Raw genomic sequence first — 19,761 nt, 5'->3', positions numbered from 1 at the left:
TTTTCTGTGTTTTTATGGAGTCACCTGAAGAAGCATTGTGTCCTAGGCAATGTAAAATTGCATTACTCTACCCCTATCTATCCCATCCGAATAAGGCTTAACACTGTATTGATGAAAAGATGATTACTGTAAATAAAAAGTATCCCCGGCCCAGGCGGCTCCCCCGCTTTCAGAATCACTAGTGTTTCACGATGTATACTTGTTAAAAGGTCAAGGACTGAACATATAGCAAGGATGAAATAAGAGCCGTACGTGTGTTTAAAGGTAACAAGAAAGAAACTTGTTACATGTGTTCGCTAGGAACTCTGCAGCTTCAAGACTGCAGGAAAGAATTTTGTTCAATGACAGAGACAAAGATCAGTATTTGGTAAATATTCTGTATATGGGGCCTCATATGGGCGAATTTCTAATAATTTATATATGTGATCTATTCTTTCCACAAGCACATTCACTGACTTTCAAGGAGTTGTTTATTGACTTGACAATATGCAAGTAGTTTTAGGGACTTTTTAAGCGTTATATTTAGCTCTCTTTCAAAGTTTGTGTAAATATTACGATGACTCATGGATGCCAACAATAACCATATTTTTTCCATAATCCCTGAAGCCCATGCTATAGTTAGAATCAAGCGAAAGGGAGAAAGAGATCACTGCTGGCAGAGAGTGTGGCTAATAAAAGGTGACAATGTGGTTAACATCTTGTAAATTCTGTACAGATGTTGGAGTCAGATGTGGATTTGTCAGGTGATCTTTGATCTCACTTTGTTGGCTCGAGCTAATAAAGTTTGACCTTTTGACACCTGGAACCTTTGTCTGTGAGATTCTTCCTGCACTCACATTCTTACAACACTCACAATTGTGACATTTAACAACAAACATCTGTTTAGCCATGGCAAAAAGCACCTGTGATCTTATTAGAGAGACAGGTTGATGAATAGAATTATTTTTTTCTCGGTTTAGATTGGAAGTGAATGCAAAGGCACAAAAGATAAACCTTCATCAGCTACAGGTAAGCCCCAGTGTACTCTCCTGAAGATTTATACAAGCATTGGTTGAGACAAGCCTACAAGTGATAAAAGAGAATTCTGGAATAATACCACAGTGGTTAATTGTTCAAAACTCTTTCCTGCTCTCTATCTTTTTTGGTTGATGGGTTCAACATTTTATAAAAATGACATCAAAAGGAAAACTCACATTCACCCTCATATCATTAAAAACCTGTATGACTTTCTTTTTGGTGGAACACAAATGATAGTTGAAACAAAGTTCGAAGTACATGGTTTAACCAAACTTTTAATAAAATAAATAAAACAACTAAACAAAGCTAAAATGCCGACAGCTCACTCACGGTCGACTGCCAGCCACACCAACATAATAAAACATAAAGTCCAGGCCTGGTTCTCTCTCTCTTTTATGCTTCCGCTGCTCCTCCGCGAAAGATGCGAGTGCAGTGCAACGTGTCCTGTACACGCTCTGTTTGTCCAGTGCAACACGCCCTGTTCCCACTCTTGTTAAAATGTTATTTTGAGAAATATCTCCGTGTCCATTGAAAAAGTCAATAAGGATAAAAGTTTTGTTTACCACCATACAGGTTTGGAATGACACTAGGGTGAATAAATGACTAAATAACTTTCATTTTGGGAGACCGGTTCATTGAACACTCATATAGAGAATGTCTAATGAACATATTTTGCAATGTTGCTAATTTGACAAAGTGACAACTGAAAGCTAAAACATAGAAAATATATACCACACACATTTGTAAACCTTTAACCAAATATTTATTTGTGTTCAAATAAAAATCCGTCGCAGTGGACTCACATCATAGTAGTACAATAATTAAAGACTGAGCAATATGTTCAACATCTAGAGCAATGGGGTTAAAAAAAAACATTGAAACATACAAGGTTAGACTTAAACATGTCAATGCATAAGTCCTTGTGAATAAAGAATCTCAATCAAAAGCATTTAATATAAATCATTAATCGGTTGAAAAAAACATCATACAATGAAACCCTGGGAATGTACCAGTACCACATGTTACACCATCTTTGTTCAGCCTGTAAGCAGTATGCTACTTCTTCCCCTTGTCAGTGCATCTATTTTTTAGGCACTACGTCTGGCAAAGATTCGTTAATGCCCCACACACTGTCACCATATCCCCAAGGATGTCTTCCTGATTACGTGGAATAACAGATGTCAAAATGGTGAACTTTTTCAAACGCCAAATGACTCTTTCCAAATGTATTCTTCTTACATTCGATAGTCTTCCTGGTGTGCCAGCATCAGAAGCAGACAGCTGCTTGTTGCCTTTTTTTAAATGTTGAATATGATGAGTGGCTTGGCATGCCACAAGGTCCTCTCTTATCGGAAATCCCAGAATGGCCAGAATTTGATCCATTGGTTCAAGCAGTTCGAAGAACTCTGAATTTGATACAATCTCTTTGACAGAAACACTTCCACTCCAGCCTGGTGACAAAAAACAAACCGCCCCTGCTGGCGTTGACCCAACTAAATAAACTGGTGTGTGTTTTTTTATTGGACAGGCCAGCTTTAATCAACACATCCAATCTCATCACATTGATTGGACCCCAGGTTGGCTGACTCCTGGCTCCAATTAGCTCTTGGAGAAGAGATTAGCCTAGGGTTTCACATACTTCTTCCACCCTGCACTATGAATGTTTACATGTTGTGTTCAATAAAAACATGAAAACGTATAATGTTTGTGCAGTATTAGTTTAAGCAGACTGTGTTTCTCTATTGTTGTGACTTAGATGAAGATCAGAACACATTTTATGACCAATTTATTAAGAAATCCAAGTAAGCCCAAAGGGTTCACATACTTTTTCTTTCAACTGTATGTTATTTTTGAAAACATTTAGGCATTTTCTTGAGAACTGCATTCCTGGTCGGCCGTTTAATCATCGGCTTTAATATCTGTGCCATTATACGGATCCAGTTTCTTAAAATATTAGAGATGGCGCTTTCTGTTACTGCAAACCTTAAAGTGATGTCCTTATTTCTTAGACCCAAGCGCAGTTTCATCAACACAACAAACAGGTGATCTTCCAGGCTCAACGTGCTGTACATCACCGGCACGCTGCCCTTCAATTTAGATAACAACCACTCAAACATGACAATGCTCAGACCGGTAAAGAAAAGCATCTGTTGAGCTTTCATTTGGATTGAGCTGAAAGAGAATGCTTTGCTGCGAAGTTCGTCCTTCAGCAGGTAATTTTCCTCGTGGAGTGCGTAAGATTTTGTGCGCAAGTCAATGTACTATCATAAGCTGCTGGTGCTGGACTTACTGTATTATTGTTTATTGTAGATTTCTAGAGGGATCATGGCATCTTGTTCATCTGAGAGAAATAAATGCAATTATATAACTTCATTCCTTAAACATTTCAGCATGCTTATGTTAAAGAATAACGTTCAAGACTTGGATATTAAACATTTATAACATTAAAATGTTGGAAAAGTGGACCACATCTATAAGAGAACTCCCCTGACAATAATGCAATCTCACTTACATACTATAAGGCAGGAAAAAAATTGTAAACATAATAATGTAAAAAAAACCCAGGACACAAAAAAAGATTTCTCAGTGTGCATTATGGACATTAAATAAAAATACTGTCAGGCATGCATCCCTTTTCAAGTGTGCGTGATATAGATTGAAATGTTCTCCTCATGGATGTACAGTATTCTAAATCTATAACACATTAGTAAATTTCATACAGGTTACACAACAATGCAAACATAGCAGATGTAGCATGTATTCATAGTACTGCGCTCCCGCGTGCTGGGCAACGATAACATTTTTAATCATGATCAATCGCATTACTTTTCTGTGATTAATCTCATTGTTAAGCATACATTTCGATGATGAATTTAAAAGTAGTGTATTGTGATCTTTTATTTTAAAAGTACTGCTATATGAACAAAAGTGCAATAAGACTGGGCTGGTTACGAACAGCATTACGTCTGAAGTACTATTAGGCCACTGGTCCAAAAAAACTACACTTTTTAATGTTGTCGGATCTCAATATTGATTCTTAAAATCGATGAATCTCTCCTTTCATTATTTAGACACATTTAGACCTAAACTAGACCGGGATGAGATCTGCTTGGTTACTGACATTCTTCCAAATACCTTCCTTTGTGTCTGTTTAAATTACTTTATATATATAACAGTAAAGACGACAAATCAAAAAGAAATAAGGTTGTGTCTCTCAGGACTACATTCCGTGATTTTGGTCACACTGCCTACCCCTACACGGTTCTTTGCTCTTGATTGTTTTAAAGTCAACTGCTTCAACTTTCTGTAAAATACAAGCTACGTGGAAACTGTGTAACCCATTGCAGTCATGAGGAGCTGCTATTAACATCAAGGTGTTGTTAGTACATCGGAGTAAATGTTGTACCTGTCACTTTAAAAACGGGATGCTGCTTCATTCATACCTGATGCAAAGTTGGTAGCGCTACTTGTGCGGAATAAAGCTTCTATCCTTCTGCGCCTTTTCTGAGCTTGACTCCTCTTTCCTTTTTTTGCAATGGTTATGTTTCAACACTGTAGTAAATGTAGTAAATATAAGAATAATGTATTGCTATTTGAATATATACAGATAAACATGTGACCCTGTAAAAAGAAAAATCCAGTCTTAGTCTAATTTTATGAGATTAGGAGCATCAAAGTTTGATTTAAACTATTATTTTCAATCTCATTCTCTGAGTCAATATTAAATATATAAGGGTTATAGATGATTTTTTGTAGAAAACTAAGAGATATAAGATATCCTTTGCTACTGTAAATATACCAGACAGTAAACTCTTATGATCTGGTGTCCAAAGTCGGTCCTGGAGGGCCGATGTCCTGCAGAGTTTGGCCCTGTCCTGTCTTGTGGACATCCTCCGAGTACACACTTGGTGTCGTCAGGAAGTGCAGACCTATAAGGCACTAGGCACAAGTCCACAAGGGTACATGGGAGTGCATTTTGGGACAGATTTGAGGTCATCACGACGGAAAGGGCTAGCGGTGCTTTCTAATCACTCTCAAGTACTTTGTTGTCATACGCTGATCAATCTGCGCAGAGCCGTGTAAAGTCGAACACACTTGTTGTCCCATTGTTGTTGTTTCGGACAGGAGCTATCAGTTTTTATAGTTCTTTATTTCATATGTTGATATACCACCCGAGCATTATGCAAATGAAATGTATGTTTGTAATGCATTTATTTGGCATGACATAAATGCAACTGCTTATGCATATTTATTTATTTGTATACACTATACTTAATGTGCATAATGTGTTCTTAATATGCATACATGTTGTTATTTAATATTTCTCTAGCTGTGTTGTTCAGCTTTACAGAGCCAAGAACTCTAGCTTTCCTGTAGCTCAGTGGTAAGAGCATTGTGTTACCAACGCAAGGTTGTGGGTTCGATATCAGGGGATTGCAAATACCTATGTAAAATGTTTAGGATAAAGCAATGTAAGTCGCTTTAGATAAAAGCATCTGCCAAATGCCTTAATGTAAATGCAAATGTAGATAAGGCTTATTAAGATTAAGTAAGAAAATGCAGTGCATTAAACGTTTTTATTCTTAAATAAAATAAATGAGCAATAATGTGAATAAGAAACTAATTAATTTGGAATTTTATCAAAACATACATTAAAAAAATATATCTGTCTTGTTTACATATGTCTGACATCCACAACACTCCTCCCATTCGTTATGTGATTGGAGGTTTGCAAGGTGTGTTTGATTAGAGTTTAAGCTACACTCGGCATGGCACCAGAGCCATCAAGGACTGACTTTGGACACAGATTACAGACATAACCGATTTAACGCACACAAAAATTTATAGGAGCACAAAAATGGCTAAAGCAATAATAAAATGTCTAAGAAAATCAGATGAGCTTTTTAGACATGCCGCCAAGGTGAGACATGTAACGCCTAACAACGCAATAAAAAATTACAAACATCAAATTTTCACCATGTTCACTTGCATGATAAACACAAATCATTACCTGAAGCGAGAACCGGTGTTTGGACGAGTATAAAGTCAAACAAAACACACTTCTTGGTCCGTTACCATGCCTGACAGCCAGTATAAGAGGTGAATTACCTCCACCCTTTGGACTGGAGTGTGGACAGAATATTTTTCACTGATATACTTGAGAAGTTTTACATATTAAACTCTTTCACTTAGCACAGTGATTTTCAAATAATTGTTAAAAATTGAGCTTTTCCAAGATGTCAAATTTTCTAGTGTCATATTTTGTTGTCCAATTTGTGTCTCCAACTCCATTATAGCAACATACCTAGAATCGTTTCAATGCTCCGTGCCTTATTGGTCTTTTTTTCCGTTTTGGGACCCCTAACTTATATTTTGTTGCACAAACTTTAGGGGCAATCACTGCAAGCAATTGTTTTCTGTAGCTCTCAGTGAGACTTCTGCACCGGTTAACAGGTAGTTTGGACCACTCTTCCTGAGCAAACATCTCCAGGTGTCTCAGATGGGTGCCTTTTCCAAACTGCAAGTTTCAGCTTTTTTTTCTATAGATGTTCGATAGGATTTATAATAATGGCTGTGTGTTATTGTGAGGGGACAGCAAATTTACACTGTTATACTTTACATTGTAGCAAAGTGTCATTTCTTCAGTGTTTTCAAATGAAAAGATATAATAAAATATTTACAAAAATGTGATAGGTATACTCTACTTCTGTGAGACAGTATATGCTGCAATGTAAAATAAATTGTATTCAGTTCAATTGACCAGCAGTATTAAAAGAAGTGGGTTGGTGCATCATAGCCGCAAAAACCCCCAAAAAGTTTTGAAATATTTAAATGTGTGTTTTAATGGACCGATTTGTATGTTTGTCCTATATAAGTAAAGCAATGAATTAAATAAAATTACATTATATTTGGTCTGATTTATTTATTTAAAAAATGCATATTATATAAACGAGCACATCATTTAATCCAATTGAATGGGTTGTGCGTATGTCTCTTCTGTTGAGGATGCGCTGTTTTGGTAATGCGAAATGGAGACAGACACAAGTTTCAAAAGCATTCAAACACATGCATCGCCCATTCATGAAATTTGAACAGCCCATATGTTTAATTTAAGAGCGGAGCAATCTGATACAAGCTGCGCGTGCTGCATGTTTCTCCATACCGAAAGCAGAAGTTTATCGATGCTCCGGTCTTTAATAATTTTGCCCAGGGGGTCTTTTAATACCGGGTTATCGGTACATACACAAAGTTGCACGATTTGAACAGTTGATCTCCAGTGAACAGCCCACAGTCCCATCTGGTGATATACTGGAAGTGGTAACAACATGACCATAGTATAAGAGAAATTAGCCTAACATTTCCACTTTCACTTGGACTGTGTGCTGGACAGCTTTGTCACGGACAGTTGCGGCACAGTGATACTGATGTCCATACTGGTGAAAATAGCTGCATTGGGTGCAAGTCGTCTTAGTTCCATTAGGTCATCATCTGTGATCCCTATTACCTAACAAAACACGATCATTAATCAGTTATATAATGTTCCCGTTGGAATGAAAACTCAAAAGTTTCATGGTTTCCAACAGTTCTGGAGCACCTTTCACTCCCATTTTTTTTTTCTATTGGTAGTCAATAATGTCCCAGAAATCCCAGAAGCTAACATTTTTCCAAATATGTTCCTTTGAGTTCAACAGAACAGAGAAATTCTTAAGGGTATTGGAACACCTTAACAGGGTGTAATTCTTAACAGAACCTTAATTTTTAAGTGAAGTATCTCGTTAAGACACAAAACTCATTTGTGAAATACTGGTGATCAATATTCAATATTTTTCCAACCACTGTAATTTCGCCCATTTCTCCTTGACCCATCTTTAACCTAAGGAAACATCACCCCCTTTGCTTAGGTTTCTTATTAGTAGTGAGAGACTACATTTTTCCCCTTCCAGCAAACCAACAAAATGAATAAGATGTTCAGATAATTATTTCAGATGCTTACATCCGACTGCTAATTTCCACAAAACTTCATCACTTTTTACCAACACTTAACAAAGCACAGTGATATCAAAAGCACAAAGACATACTAAACATGCTGTGTCGTTTATTATTACTAAACGAGGAGTAAAATATTTATTTAACAATATGTAGAACAATTACAACAATACTACTGTCAAGTTGATCTTTACACCAATCCTTTACATATTGTGGACTTCCTTATAATGCTTCCTACGAATACAACTTCAAATTCTTGAAGTAATAAGGTTAAATGAGCATATTGTAACTTTTGGGTGAAAATCTTAGGCCCAAATCATTTCTTGGGAAATGAGAAAACTGATGGTACATCATTAAATCAAGAGTTCCCCAAAAACTGTATTTTTTTTATAATCTATTGCCATCCAAGTAGAACACAAAAGATGATTTTTAGCTGAAATCATGCCAAGACTGCATCTAAATATGCAACCAAATATGCCATTCATGCACTTTTTGGGCAAAGCAGTCACCTCTGGCACACCTAAATGCTGTTTCATTCTTTTCTGTCTGAGGCTGTTTAATTCCAAACAGATTGAAAGTCTGTGAGTGTGTGATCCTCAGAGCATGACGCTTGATTCTTTAACATTGTTAGCAGTTGAGTAGTTTCAACCATGAGGAAAATCCTGTAGTAAACTCGTAAACTCAGTATCTTCACCTTTGTGGCATGACACTGCATTCTGCTGCGTATTTCCTGTGCCCTGAACCCAGTTAAGTACAGACCATTCCCCTATTCCAAGCGTTGCTAAAAACATTCTCTTACAAACTCTCCGTTTGTGTCCACCAACTTCCAAAGAGAAGATATAAGTAGATGACCTTCTTGAAGACAGCCCCCTTCTTCTCTGTACTGGGATCACGTCTACCAAACTTTGCACATACAATTGTTTCTCCTTCCAGTTCATGTACTCCCAAAAGCATTTAAAAACGATCTCCCTGTCTGCCTCTTCAATGGAACTGCAGTGATGCTTAGAGGACTTCAGACACGTAGTTGACTGACATCTTGCTCCCATGACCCGGGGCTGCTTCTCAACCATTTCTTTCTTGCTAACCCCAACGTAGGGCTGTCCCATCATTCTTCTTATTTGTTGCACATATTTATTATTCGTTTCTGGCATATTCTTTCTTCTTCCAACTGTACCATCATCTGTCCCATTATGGGAATCTTAAAAAAAAAACAAAAATTAACATTAGTTTATGTGTTTTACTGATGTGAAAAGTACAGGAATCAAAGTGAATGCAAATTCTAGTAATTGCAGCATGATGCGTAAACATTTGACGTGTTACTCTCCATGTAATGCCACACAGAGCAACCGATGAGAGCAGACTCATGGGGAGGATTTGGGGATGTACGGTAGGCTATCATGTATCATGTTCAAATGATTGAATACATGCAGATTGCAGAACCCCCTTGGCAAAAGTCTTGCGTCCTTGCTTTTTTTTTAAGGTAGCATTCTGTTGGTTGTTTTTCAATTGTTCTTTTGCAATATTTTGTATATACCAGTTTGTTTTCAAGTTATTCACAAGAGCCCAATTTAACGGAAGGATTTATGTTTCACCACATGACTTGCCATGATACCTGCCGACTTTTTGACCGTTTTCTGAGAAAAACCGGGCATCATACACTGACTGAAGATCACACACTCCCAGATTTTAGAATCCTTTTAAATACACAGAAACATGTGGCTACAATTTTTTACCTCATTATAGACAGTTTCTTCTAAACAACATAAACAGACGTTACTGCGCATGTGAAATTTTGTGACCCGAATGAACTTTTGTGACTCAACTCCAATGAAGGTGACATCATATGAAAACCCCACTTTTTCTGTGTTTAAGTGCTATAATTGAGTCCTGGGTGCATCTAGCAACCCAGAAAACGTGAAAAATAAGAACCCAGTAAGTTTGTTTTGGTGTACCTTTCCTTGCAAGCATGTGAGAAATCGAGCCGTTCAGATTTCGCTCTGGTTGTGATGTCCGAAGCATATTTTATTATAATGTTACCGCCCCTTAATCTACACAGCTCCACCCAACGCGCTCCGCCATTGTTGTTTTCACAAGCGACAGCGGTGTAGTTGACACCATTGCTAAAGTTTGTGGACAACATGCAATGTAGTCGCTGCACAGAATCCAAACCTAGGAGGAGACAGCAGTGGATTTATATAATTTTTAGTGGAAATCCCTCAGAAAGTAAAAACCTGCTTGTTTGCGCGAATCACTTCAAACCAGAGTACTTTTTCAACCTGGGACAGAACAAGCAGGATTAGCTTCAAAGTTGTTCCTTAAGAGGGATCGAGACTGACTGAACGAGACATTTACATTACATTTACATTTAGTCATTTGGCAGTTATTACAGGGACAATCCCCCTGGAGCAACGTGGAGTAAAGTTTCTTGCTCAAGGACACACTGGTGGTGGCTGCTGGGATCGAACCAGCAACCTTTGATTTACCAGTTCAGTGGTTTAACCCACTAGACCACCATCTCCACTATGACAAAACTGCCGATGCGAGTAATATTTATCAACAGTCTGAATTGACGTAAATGTACCATATACAGTATATAGGAGGATAACGTTAGCATATGATAGCGAAGGGAGCTACTTCAGTCACGGGCTAAATAGAACATTCAAAGCCTGTGTTAAACTTACTGTATATAAGTGCAGATAGACACTTGGAGTTTATCTTTATGAATGTTAATACATTGTGTGTGTTAATACGTTTAGCTGCGGCAAGCTGTTTGTTTTGCTAATGAACAGGGGCGAACACTGCAGGTTAGTTTCGTATTAATCGTCTCTAATCATTCGTGCTTGGGCTGAAAAATCATTCACTGCTTACTAGTTATGCTTTCACGGTGTGTGTTTAACAGTTAACGTTATAACTTGTCAACGCCAAGCGCTTAAATCCTTGTGATTCTGATGATATTTCGGGTGTGTAATCCGTAGATTTTATCAGTGGTGCTGTTTGCAGTAACAGATTTGTTTGTCTCCGGACAAATGATTTGAGATGTTTAAGACGAAACTAACCGCAGAGGAATTCAGGAAACATAATTTAGCTTAATGATTCCCATGGCAGTGCTGCGCCTGTGTTGTGTTGACAAGCCGGATGGAAGGGGGGTGGGGTTCACTGTAACTCATCATCATTAAAAGAGACATGCACTAAAACGGGTTGCTGTTAGCAGAGCTGTTTTTGACAAGGGAAGAAAGGCTTTGTCTACACAGCCATTGAGTGTTAATAAGCAAAATATGTTCCAGACATTTTATGAAGACCATAATACATCATACCAGCTTGTTGAAAGTGGTCGTATGATGTCACCTTTAACTTCCGGTACACATTCACAAACAATAGAGTGCCTTTAGATTATTACTGATAACAATCATAAGAAACTAAAATTAACTTTTACTTGGCTAAAGACACCGATACCAAGCTCAACAGCTTGTCAATGTCAATGTACCATACGGCTTGTTTAAATGTGACCATATTCAGGACCTATTCAACAAATTGTTTATTTAATAAAATGAATATGCAACAAAATTCAACACATTATTTATATAAAAAAAATGAATATACAGTTAAACTAAAACAAATTAATATTAACATGAATTAAATAAAATACAAATAGTTCTGTTATTAGACACTAGCCAAACATAAACCAGAAGTTAACTGGGGGTCAGGCACGCACATTGGAAGAAACGGTTTAAAAATTTGTTTGATCACGAACTGAACAGCTTTCAAAAGAAGAGCAAATTCAGCATTCAACATCTGTCAGCATTCAACAATCGCAATCACAGTTGCTTAGGGGTAATACATTTATCACCCATCTCCGCTTCACTTGGTTAAATTAAATGTCATGTCACGATTTCTTGAATCAGTAATAGGCTGATTATGGTGCATGGACCCACCTCCTGGAGGCAATTTCTCTAGCGTTCAAAAGCTGTGTTTGGGACATGAAGACAAGCAGGGAGGACATATAGGCCAAGCATATATTTAAAACAGATGACTGTCTATCAAATATTATATCATCTCATATCTCAAAATGTCAATGTATATGAATTATTTCACGGTTGTTATTTTATGTGTTTCACAATGACAGTGGAGCCCTTCGGCCAGCCCGAGCTTGTGACCAGTTCACATCAGAATAAATTAGATTAAAAAAAAAGTCAACACCCAAATAAAATAAAAAGTGTGATTAATCTGAATTGAGCATTAAGGCCTGCTGTGTGAACGTAGCTATTCCATGTATACATCACAAATGTGACATAGATTTTGCAACCAGCTGGAGCTAATTTGATAACATTTACCAAACAGCATAGATCACCGCTTACCTTGCACTCGACCGTTTGCGGAACGTGATTGATGTACATTGAAACATTGAATTTGGAGATATGAGGTGTCCACCCTGCCTCTTATTAAATGACAGATCCCAAAACAATACCACACGTCACTATATACAGTGAATAAAAGAAAGCCTTCAGTTCTCCTTCGGTACCTAAAAACATAGCTCAGGTCTGTCCAAAATGAGCCCCTTTAACATTAAATAATCATGTTAATTATCATGTCATAATTTGTTTTCAGTGAAAAACTTACCTGTGATAGTGGGAGGTGTAGAGCAGAGAGACTGGGTGACTGGTAGTTCGGTGGCCAGTGGCTGGACTAAGGACTGAAAGACAGGTACTTGCTGTGCGATCAAAGACGGGATCACAGGTTGAAGGGCCCTCTGAGGCTGGATAAGTTGTAGCTGGGGGGCTGGTGGCTGGGCCGGAGCTTTGGTAACAATTGGCTCGAAGGCGGTTTGTTGAGCTAACAATGAAAAAAATAATGCAAGTATTGATCATTTAAAACACCCAAAGTTAGCATATCCTTTGTGCAGATAATATTCAATTAGCTTTACCATTTATCAGCCCAACAAAAATCTGCCGCATAATGTCCTGTGCCTCCTTATTTTGGGGATGTTTAAATTTGATTGGACACATGCACTGGGTCACTGTCTTAGACCGTCTCTTTCCCCCCATCAGAAAAAGCGGGTACATACCCAGCAGCTGCCACTTGTGAAGCTAAAAGAGTCAAACAAGACTAAATCATCAAATAATCTTGAGTAGAAAACTAGTTGGGGACTTTTTTATGTAAAAAAATCTATAGGATCCAGACAACTTTCTGTCTTACCAGGAGATTTGTTTCATCAAATAGATTGTTTAAATTCCCGTTCTCCATCGGAGCACTGGCCCAGGCTTCATCATATTTTTTTATCTTTTTCTGAAGCTTTCGTTTCATTGGTTGTGCCTCTCCACATAACTTGCAAACCTTTGTAGCAACACATTATGACAATAATATGTAAAAATCTGGAAATCTTGGCTAATGCAGATATGTTTTGAAATACCGAATATCACATCTTAACAACGTGTAAAACCCAGGCTCAAGTTTTTTTTAAGATTAGAAGCATTAAACTTTGATTTAATTTACTGTTCATTTACTATTGATTTCAATCTTTGTCAATATTAGTCAATATTAAAGATTTCGCAAAATATATCATATCTGTACAATGTCCAAACATACCTTATCTGCTTCACTACACTTAGCATTCTGCTCTGCCAAAACATTTGATTTCCTTTTACGACGTCCTTGAAAACTGCAGGAAGGCTCCTCCGAGGGATCAACATCTTCAGTGTTATATGTGACAGAAACTGTGGATGAATGTGATTGCATTATATATCATTGCAACATGGTTTTAAGTAAAATGCATTGCGACCGATTGTAATCTGATGTCTGCTAAAGATCAGGGCTGTGTATCCCGAAACCTTCTGAACTACGTTCTCTTAAGTTATACCTTAAGATTGGAAGTGATATACAGTGGCAAGAAAAAGTATGTGAACCTTTTGGAATTTGATGGTTTTCTGAAAAATAAATTCATAAAATGCGATCTGATCTTCATCTAAGACAAGGGTATTGACAAATAAAATGTGTCTAAAACAATAACACAACACAAATTTATTGAGAACAACCAAAGAAAACGCATAGCGCTTGGGGAAAAAGTATGTGAACCCTTGAGTTGATGACCTCAAAAAGGTCAATTGGAGTGAGGTTTTAGCACACCTGGAGTCTCGTTAAGATAATAAGTTTGGAGGTGTGGACTACAGCTACTTTGACTGATAAAAACTCCTCAAACGGTTTGCTCTGCACAAGAAGAACACGCTTATGTGAGCCGTGATGCCTCGCCTAAAAGAGCTCTCAGAGGATCTACGATCAAGAATTGTTGATTTACATAAAGCTGGCTAGGGCTACGAAGTCATTTCAAAGACTTTAGAAATTCACAAGTCTACAGTTAGGCAAACAATCTACAAATGGAGACACTTTAGGACTGTTGCTACTCCACCAAGAAGTGGGCGCACAGTCAAAATGACACCAAGAGCACAATGAAGACTCATCAATGAGGTAAAGAAGTAACCTCAAATGACAGCCAAAGATTTGAAAGCATCATTGGAACTTGCAAACATCTCTGTTCATGAATCTACAATACGTAAAACACTGAACAAGCAGGGTATCCACAGCAGGACAACACGAAGGAAGCCACTGCTAACTAAAAAGAACATTACTGCACGCCTGAAGTTTGCAAAAGAGCATATTGTCACTCCACAGCGGAATTTGCAAACTGTTTTGTGGACTGATGAAACTAAGATTTAACTATTTGGAAAAAAAACACAGCACTACACCTGGCGTAGAAAGGGCACGGCATATCATCATGAAAACATCATCCCAACTGTAAAGTATGGAGGAGGAAATATCATGATTTGGGCTTGTTTTGCTGCATCAGGGCCTGGCAGGCGGGGAATCATTGAGGGTATATTAGCCAAGTATATTACCAAGTATATTAGACAATTCTTCAGGATAATGTGAGAATGTCTGTACGTCAGCTGAAAGTGTGTAAAAGGTGGGTGATGCAACAGGACAACGACTCAAAACACCGGAGCAAGTCCACAATAGAATGGCTTCAGAAAAACAAAATCTGCCTGTTGGAGTGGCCAAGTCAGAGCCCAGACCAACCCAAGGGCACAGGACCTTCTAAGAATGTCTGTGAAGGACTTTCATTCCCTGTTGGAGAAAGTGACTCTTACCACAAAGACATGAATTTTTCTGACATCACTTCTGTCCATGTCACGCGCCGCGAAGCCATGGTTTTGTTTTCGCGCAGTGGAGAAAAACATATCGATAGACTTATCTGTAAGTAGCTTGGCTTCAACAGTGCGATACACTAACGAGTGGCGACACACATTTCTGACATGTCAGATATTCGTCCGACCTTCCGATTGCCGGTCGTAGATGGTAATCAATCAGCTCTCGAATCCCCCTGTACACTGGACGACGTAAGAGTAAGGATACATTTGGCATGACTCAAAAGTGGAGTCGTCCGACTCAAAAATCCCCTCAAATTCGGACCGAACTCGCACAGTGTATGCCCGCCTTAACGCGAGTTGATTGTGTCATGTGTTTGCGATCTGCAAATGCAGACATGCAAGCAATGTGAAAAAAAACGACTTAAGTCCTAATAATCAGTAATAATATTCCAACTAGAGGCAACAAATGTCGTGTTAATAATGTCTTCTTATTAAGTATTTATTTTGGGTTTATTGGCTTTGTTAAGTCACGACGAGACGCGGCGTAACACTGTGTGACACCCAGTGTGCAATCAGCGTCGCCATGGAGAAGGAGGAAATTAGAGCGGCACACCTGCAGATCATCTCGCTCTATCAGTCGGCTACAAAAGCCCAAGCCAACAGAGAGGAGGTGAGCAACGTCTCCCAAAGAGACCACAACACTCACGCTAGTCTCTGGTATGTCTACAGGCTCAGACGATGAGTGACCAGGCAGGACTGTTCTACCACCTTCCAGAAGCCGGACGCTCGAGCCACGTGACAGATCATGGGAACCCAGAAGTCTTTTGTTTTGTTTTGTTCCTGATCCTTCCGTCCCCCTGGGAGTATAATAAACTTACCCTCCGGGGATTACTTATCCCCTCCTTGTGTGCGTGTCATTGCTTTGTGCCTCACACCTGGTGGAGAATGCGGGTGCTTAGAGACCGACTCGTCACCCGTTTGTGTAACTACCGTGTTTCCTGGTTTCATTGAAGGACGGACACGCTCTCTTTCTCCGCGTCCAAGAGGGAGGAACCCGAGGATGACGAAGAAGAGATAGAGATCAACGGCGCCGAGTTGAGGGACGATCCCAGCCGGCAGAAAATACTGTTAGCCGACCGAGAGCGCTGCCCAGCTGCCAGAGAGTGCTGCCCAGCAGAGCCGCCCAGCCCCCAGAGACTGCTGCCCAGCCGCCCGACCGAGCTACCCAGCCACCGGAGACTGCTGCATAGGCACCCGACAGCGCTGCCCAGATGCCAGAGAGCGCTGCCGAGCTGCCGTAGAGTACGGCTCAGCCACCGGAGGATGCTGCCTAGCCGACAGAGGACGCTGCCCAGCCGTCCGAGAGCGCTGCCTAGGTGGGAGTCCCGTTCGGTTGCCAGCACGCAAGTTTGTACCGTTCGTGTGCCAGCCGGCGATCCAGTCCGTCTTCCAGTCAGTACGGGTTGGACTGTCAGGCGACATTTTCCCTCACACCCCTATTATCTTCCAGAGGCGCCTGCAGGAGCTTCCCGGATACCAGGTCGACGCTTGGGGGGGGGATGTGGCGAGGTGCAGCGTCGCCTGGGAATCGGGCCAGCAGCTAATGCTGATTGCGTCCACCTGACACTGATTAGCTGCTGGGCATAAAAGCCACGTACTCCCAGCATTCTGGGTCCTGATTCTGGTCGCACCTACCGCTGTGCTTATTCAACCCCCAGCGAGAGAGACACGGATAAAGACCCAACTTCACGAGCACGGACTGGCGGATCTTAATTCACGAGCACCCCGGGTGTCACCTTTTTGGACATATTATTTTAAGTTTTAGAATTAATTCCCCACTGGGATTGCTTACACCGTCATTCTGTGTGTGTCGTGTCTCTTAACCTGTCACACACTGGTTGATCAAGAAGGGCCAAAGCGCTCGCGTTATTTATTATGTTACCATTCCCTGCTGTAATGTGAGCATGTTTCTATCTCACACAAACTATTTATAGTTATAGTCTTTATAACATCATATATAAAAGGTAAAAAGTTAGTTATAGTTTTTAACTATTTAACATAATATTTTTTTGATACCAATCCTTAACATCCTGCTCAAGTCGCGTTGGCAAAGTTGATGTGTCGGCTTGATCATCTTCATTTCCCGTATCAGTTTCGGGCTCGAATTGATATAAGTACCGATGATACTTTATCACCTGTCAGTAAAATTGCTTGGGAACATGTTATGGTAAGAGGCGTTACATTTCCCTCACACTCATGCAGTATTCGACCAATCACTACGCACTGGATAACTGGCCAGTCATAGCACACCTCGCTTTTCAGAGCAATGAGTTTTGTCAAAAATCTGCGCGTTTCAGAGAGGCGGGGCAAAGCGGAGATACAAACATGAATAGTGTGTGAAAAATACTCGTTTTTTAACCTTAAATTGAGTATAAACGTTACATTACATCAAATACAAACAATAATTTTCATTTTAGCAGTGTCATTTGACCCATTTAATTGCAGAGGTTGTCTGTGATCTTAAGCCTATGCGAATCTAGATCTCTGTGATTTGGCGGGTTCATATATCATTTATCAAGGTTTTATCCACCGTTTGCGAATAGTTGAGGCTGTTTTAAAGTGTTTTGGTATTATTTCGGTTCTGGGTGAAATCCATAAGTTATCGTATTCAAGAAAGCAGGGTTAACTTACCGTCAGCTAAACCCTGAACTCTGGGTTGATTAACCCAAACCTTGCTTACTCGGGGTATGTCTGTTACGGAACATGTTTGAAGGCTATGTTTAATCAACCTCCCACTAGTTACCAAAAGTTAACGCGTGCTCACAGGAACAACATGAAGACATTGCCAATGGATCACAGATTTCAAGAGTCACCATGGAAACGGTTACGAAGCTTATGTTTTTGAATGTGAAAGAACGTTATAAATCTTTTTTTTGTTTATAAGACTTAAATCTGCATCAGTATATAAAGTGCTAAATTATAAAACATAAATATTGTGTAATTGAATTTTGCCTTGACAGGGCTAAAAAATGAAATGTTAGGCCCACAGTTATATCTCATGTAATATATCCCGTTTAAATGAATGCATTTCAAATATATCCATTTTCCTTTTTTGGTTGGACTTTGTTTGCTAAAAGGCCATTGCTTTCCCCATGTTAAAAGACGTATCCTTAAAGTAAGAATTTAAATATGTAAACATTATGCCTTGGTGGTCCCATTGTTGGTCACCTAATAAAGCCTTGGAAACCTGGAATCGAACATACAACCTTTGAGTTTTAAGTATGGCTCTCTAACCATTAGGCCACATATGTCTTTGACCCATTGCATCAAATATTGCCTGATATGTGCACAAGAGTAATGATTATGTTATTGCTCTGGAGTTAAAATACTTCACTGTTAACATATACATCCAGTGATATTTGGAGATGTTTTAATAAACCAAATTCAAAGTATATACAGTATTCACTATAAATACATAAAGCCTTAAATGAGTTTAACAATACAAACTTACATTATTTTATTTAAATATTATTTTATTTTAAAAGGTTAAATAATAAGGTTAATGAATAAATTAATTCTGAATGCTGAATAGGTGAGATTGGAAATGGAACTGTAATATTGCTGTAAAATTATAATAGTATCATATGTTATCGTAATCTGTGCTGTAATGAACTAACCCTGAAACACAACCTTCCCCTGGAGCAGGTTATCTTCAAAGAGTGAGTTGCTATGGTAATTTATATACCCTGAAAGTTACCTTTTTGATTTTGATGTTTTTAAATGTCAAAATCACGCGAAGGTCATACGTTGACCGCATACAACAGTATAAAACAATAAACAAGCCCAGTTAATCACAACTTTAATGAGATCTGCTGTTACTGAATAAGTGAAGCTTTCATACTTTAAACGCATTGCAACCAAAACAATCCAAACCTAGCTCTCCGTTGTTTGTTCCCTGGGAGCGTTCCTCTTCATCATCTTCCTCACAATCGGAGGACTCGACTGGAGCAAATATACTGAAATCCATGTCGTCTTCAGGCCCTCTGTTTTTATCCTCGAGATCGTCAACGATGTCGGCGACGCTGTTAGCACCGGCATAATTCTCACCCTCTTTGCTTTTTAGGGAATTGTGTGTTAGCAAATCTCTACCAATCTTCATTATGAGTCACAGCAGTCAAGACTTTACAGCAACGTTTATCAGATTCTCACGAGCTCCTTTACTGATTGTTTCCAGATAGAAGACATGCGTTTATACTATTAAGTTGATTTGTTTATGTCAGAACCAGCAGTCCTTCTTCTATGATTAGAGATTCACACTCAAATCAGCAATAGTGCCACCGACCGACAACTATCCATAGTTGCTTCGAAGCATTCAAAACACAGCATCCCTGCGCCACCTACTGATGAAAACGTCGCGAACATGCCTTTAAATAGCCTCCTGTAGCATCTGCCTTCAACCCCGGAGGCTGCTCTATCAGGACCGCATTTTTGGGGACGCATTTCTAGGACTCTTCTTTTAACAACCACGGAGGCCACGAGTGCATCTTAAGTGCGATCAAAACTTGATAGCCCTGTGGTAAATACAGAACCTTATATCGCGTTTACACATCGCATTACA

The 19,761-nt window shown here is 39.1% G+C and overlaps 1 protein-coding gene across 2 annotated transcripts; it reads right to left on the bottom strand.

Annotated features, from left to right (window-relative positions):
* Positions 1-1,890: 1,890 nt before the first annotated feature.
* LOC130409761 (uncharacterized) lies at positions 1,891-19,561 on the bottom strand. 2 transcript variants are annotated; one of them, XM_056733942.1, is made up of 7 exons: positions 19,077-19,561; positions 13,588-13,715; positions 13,198-13,335; positions 12,926-13,088; positions 12,622-12,834; positions 3,308-3,358; positions 1,891-2,468 (listed from the first exon to the last, which is right to left on the bottom strand). In XM_056733942.1, exons 1-6 carry the CDS (start codon positions 19,300-19,302, stop codon positions 3,312-3,314), a joined length of 915 nt encoding a protein of 304 aa, XP_056589920.1. In that variant the 5' UTR covers positions 19,303-19,561; the 3' UTR covers positions 1,891-2,468; positions 3,308-3,311. The 2 variants fall into 2 exon arrangements, with proteins under 2 accessions (XP_056589920.1, XP_056589919.1); XM_056733941.1 differs by lacking the exons at positions 1,891-2,468; positions 3,308-3,358 and adding an exon at positions 8,118-9,202 and having other exon boundaries at positions 19,077-19,559.
* Between the last annotated feature and the right edge of the window lie 200 nt (positions 19,562-19,761).

The sequence above is a fragment of the Triplophysa dalaica genome, chromosome 20, assembly GCF_015846415.1.
Source record: "Triplophysa dalaica isolate WHDGS20190420 chromosome 20, ASM1584641v1, whole genome shotgun sequence".
Lineage (NCBI taxonomy): Eukaryota > Metazoa > Chordata > Actinopteri > Cypriniformes > Nemacheilidae > Triplophysa > Triplophysa dalaica.
The sequence above is the reverse complement of the archived record's forward strand: the minus strand, read 5'-3'. Positions and strand labels throughout refer to the sequence as shown.

Bases quoted from the DNA above. Each gene is read 5' to 3' on its own strand.
- LOC130409761 (XM_056733941.1), bottom strand. From the start codon at position 19,302: ATGAAGATTGGTAGAGATTTGCTAACACACAATTCCCTAAAAAGCAAA. The intron at 13,716-19,076 runs GTTTGGATTGTT...ATTCATCCACAG, and splicing joins AACAAACAACGGAGAGCTAG to TTTCTGTCACATATAACACT. The intron at 12,835-12,925 runs GTAAAGCTAATT...TTTCATTGTTAG, and splicing joins TTTTGTTGGGCTGATAAATG to CTCAACAAACCGCCTTCGAG.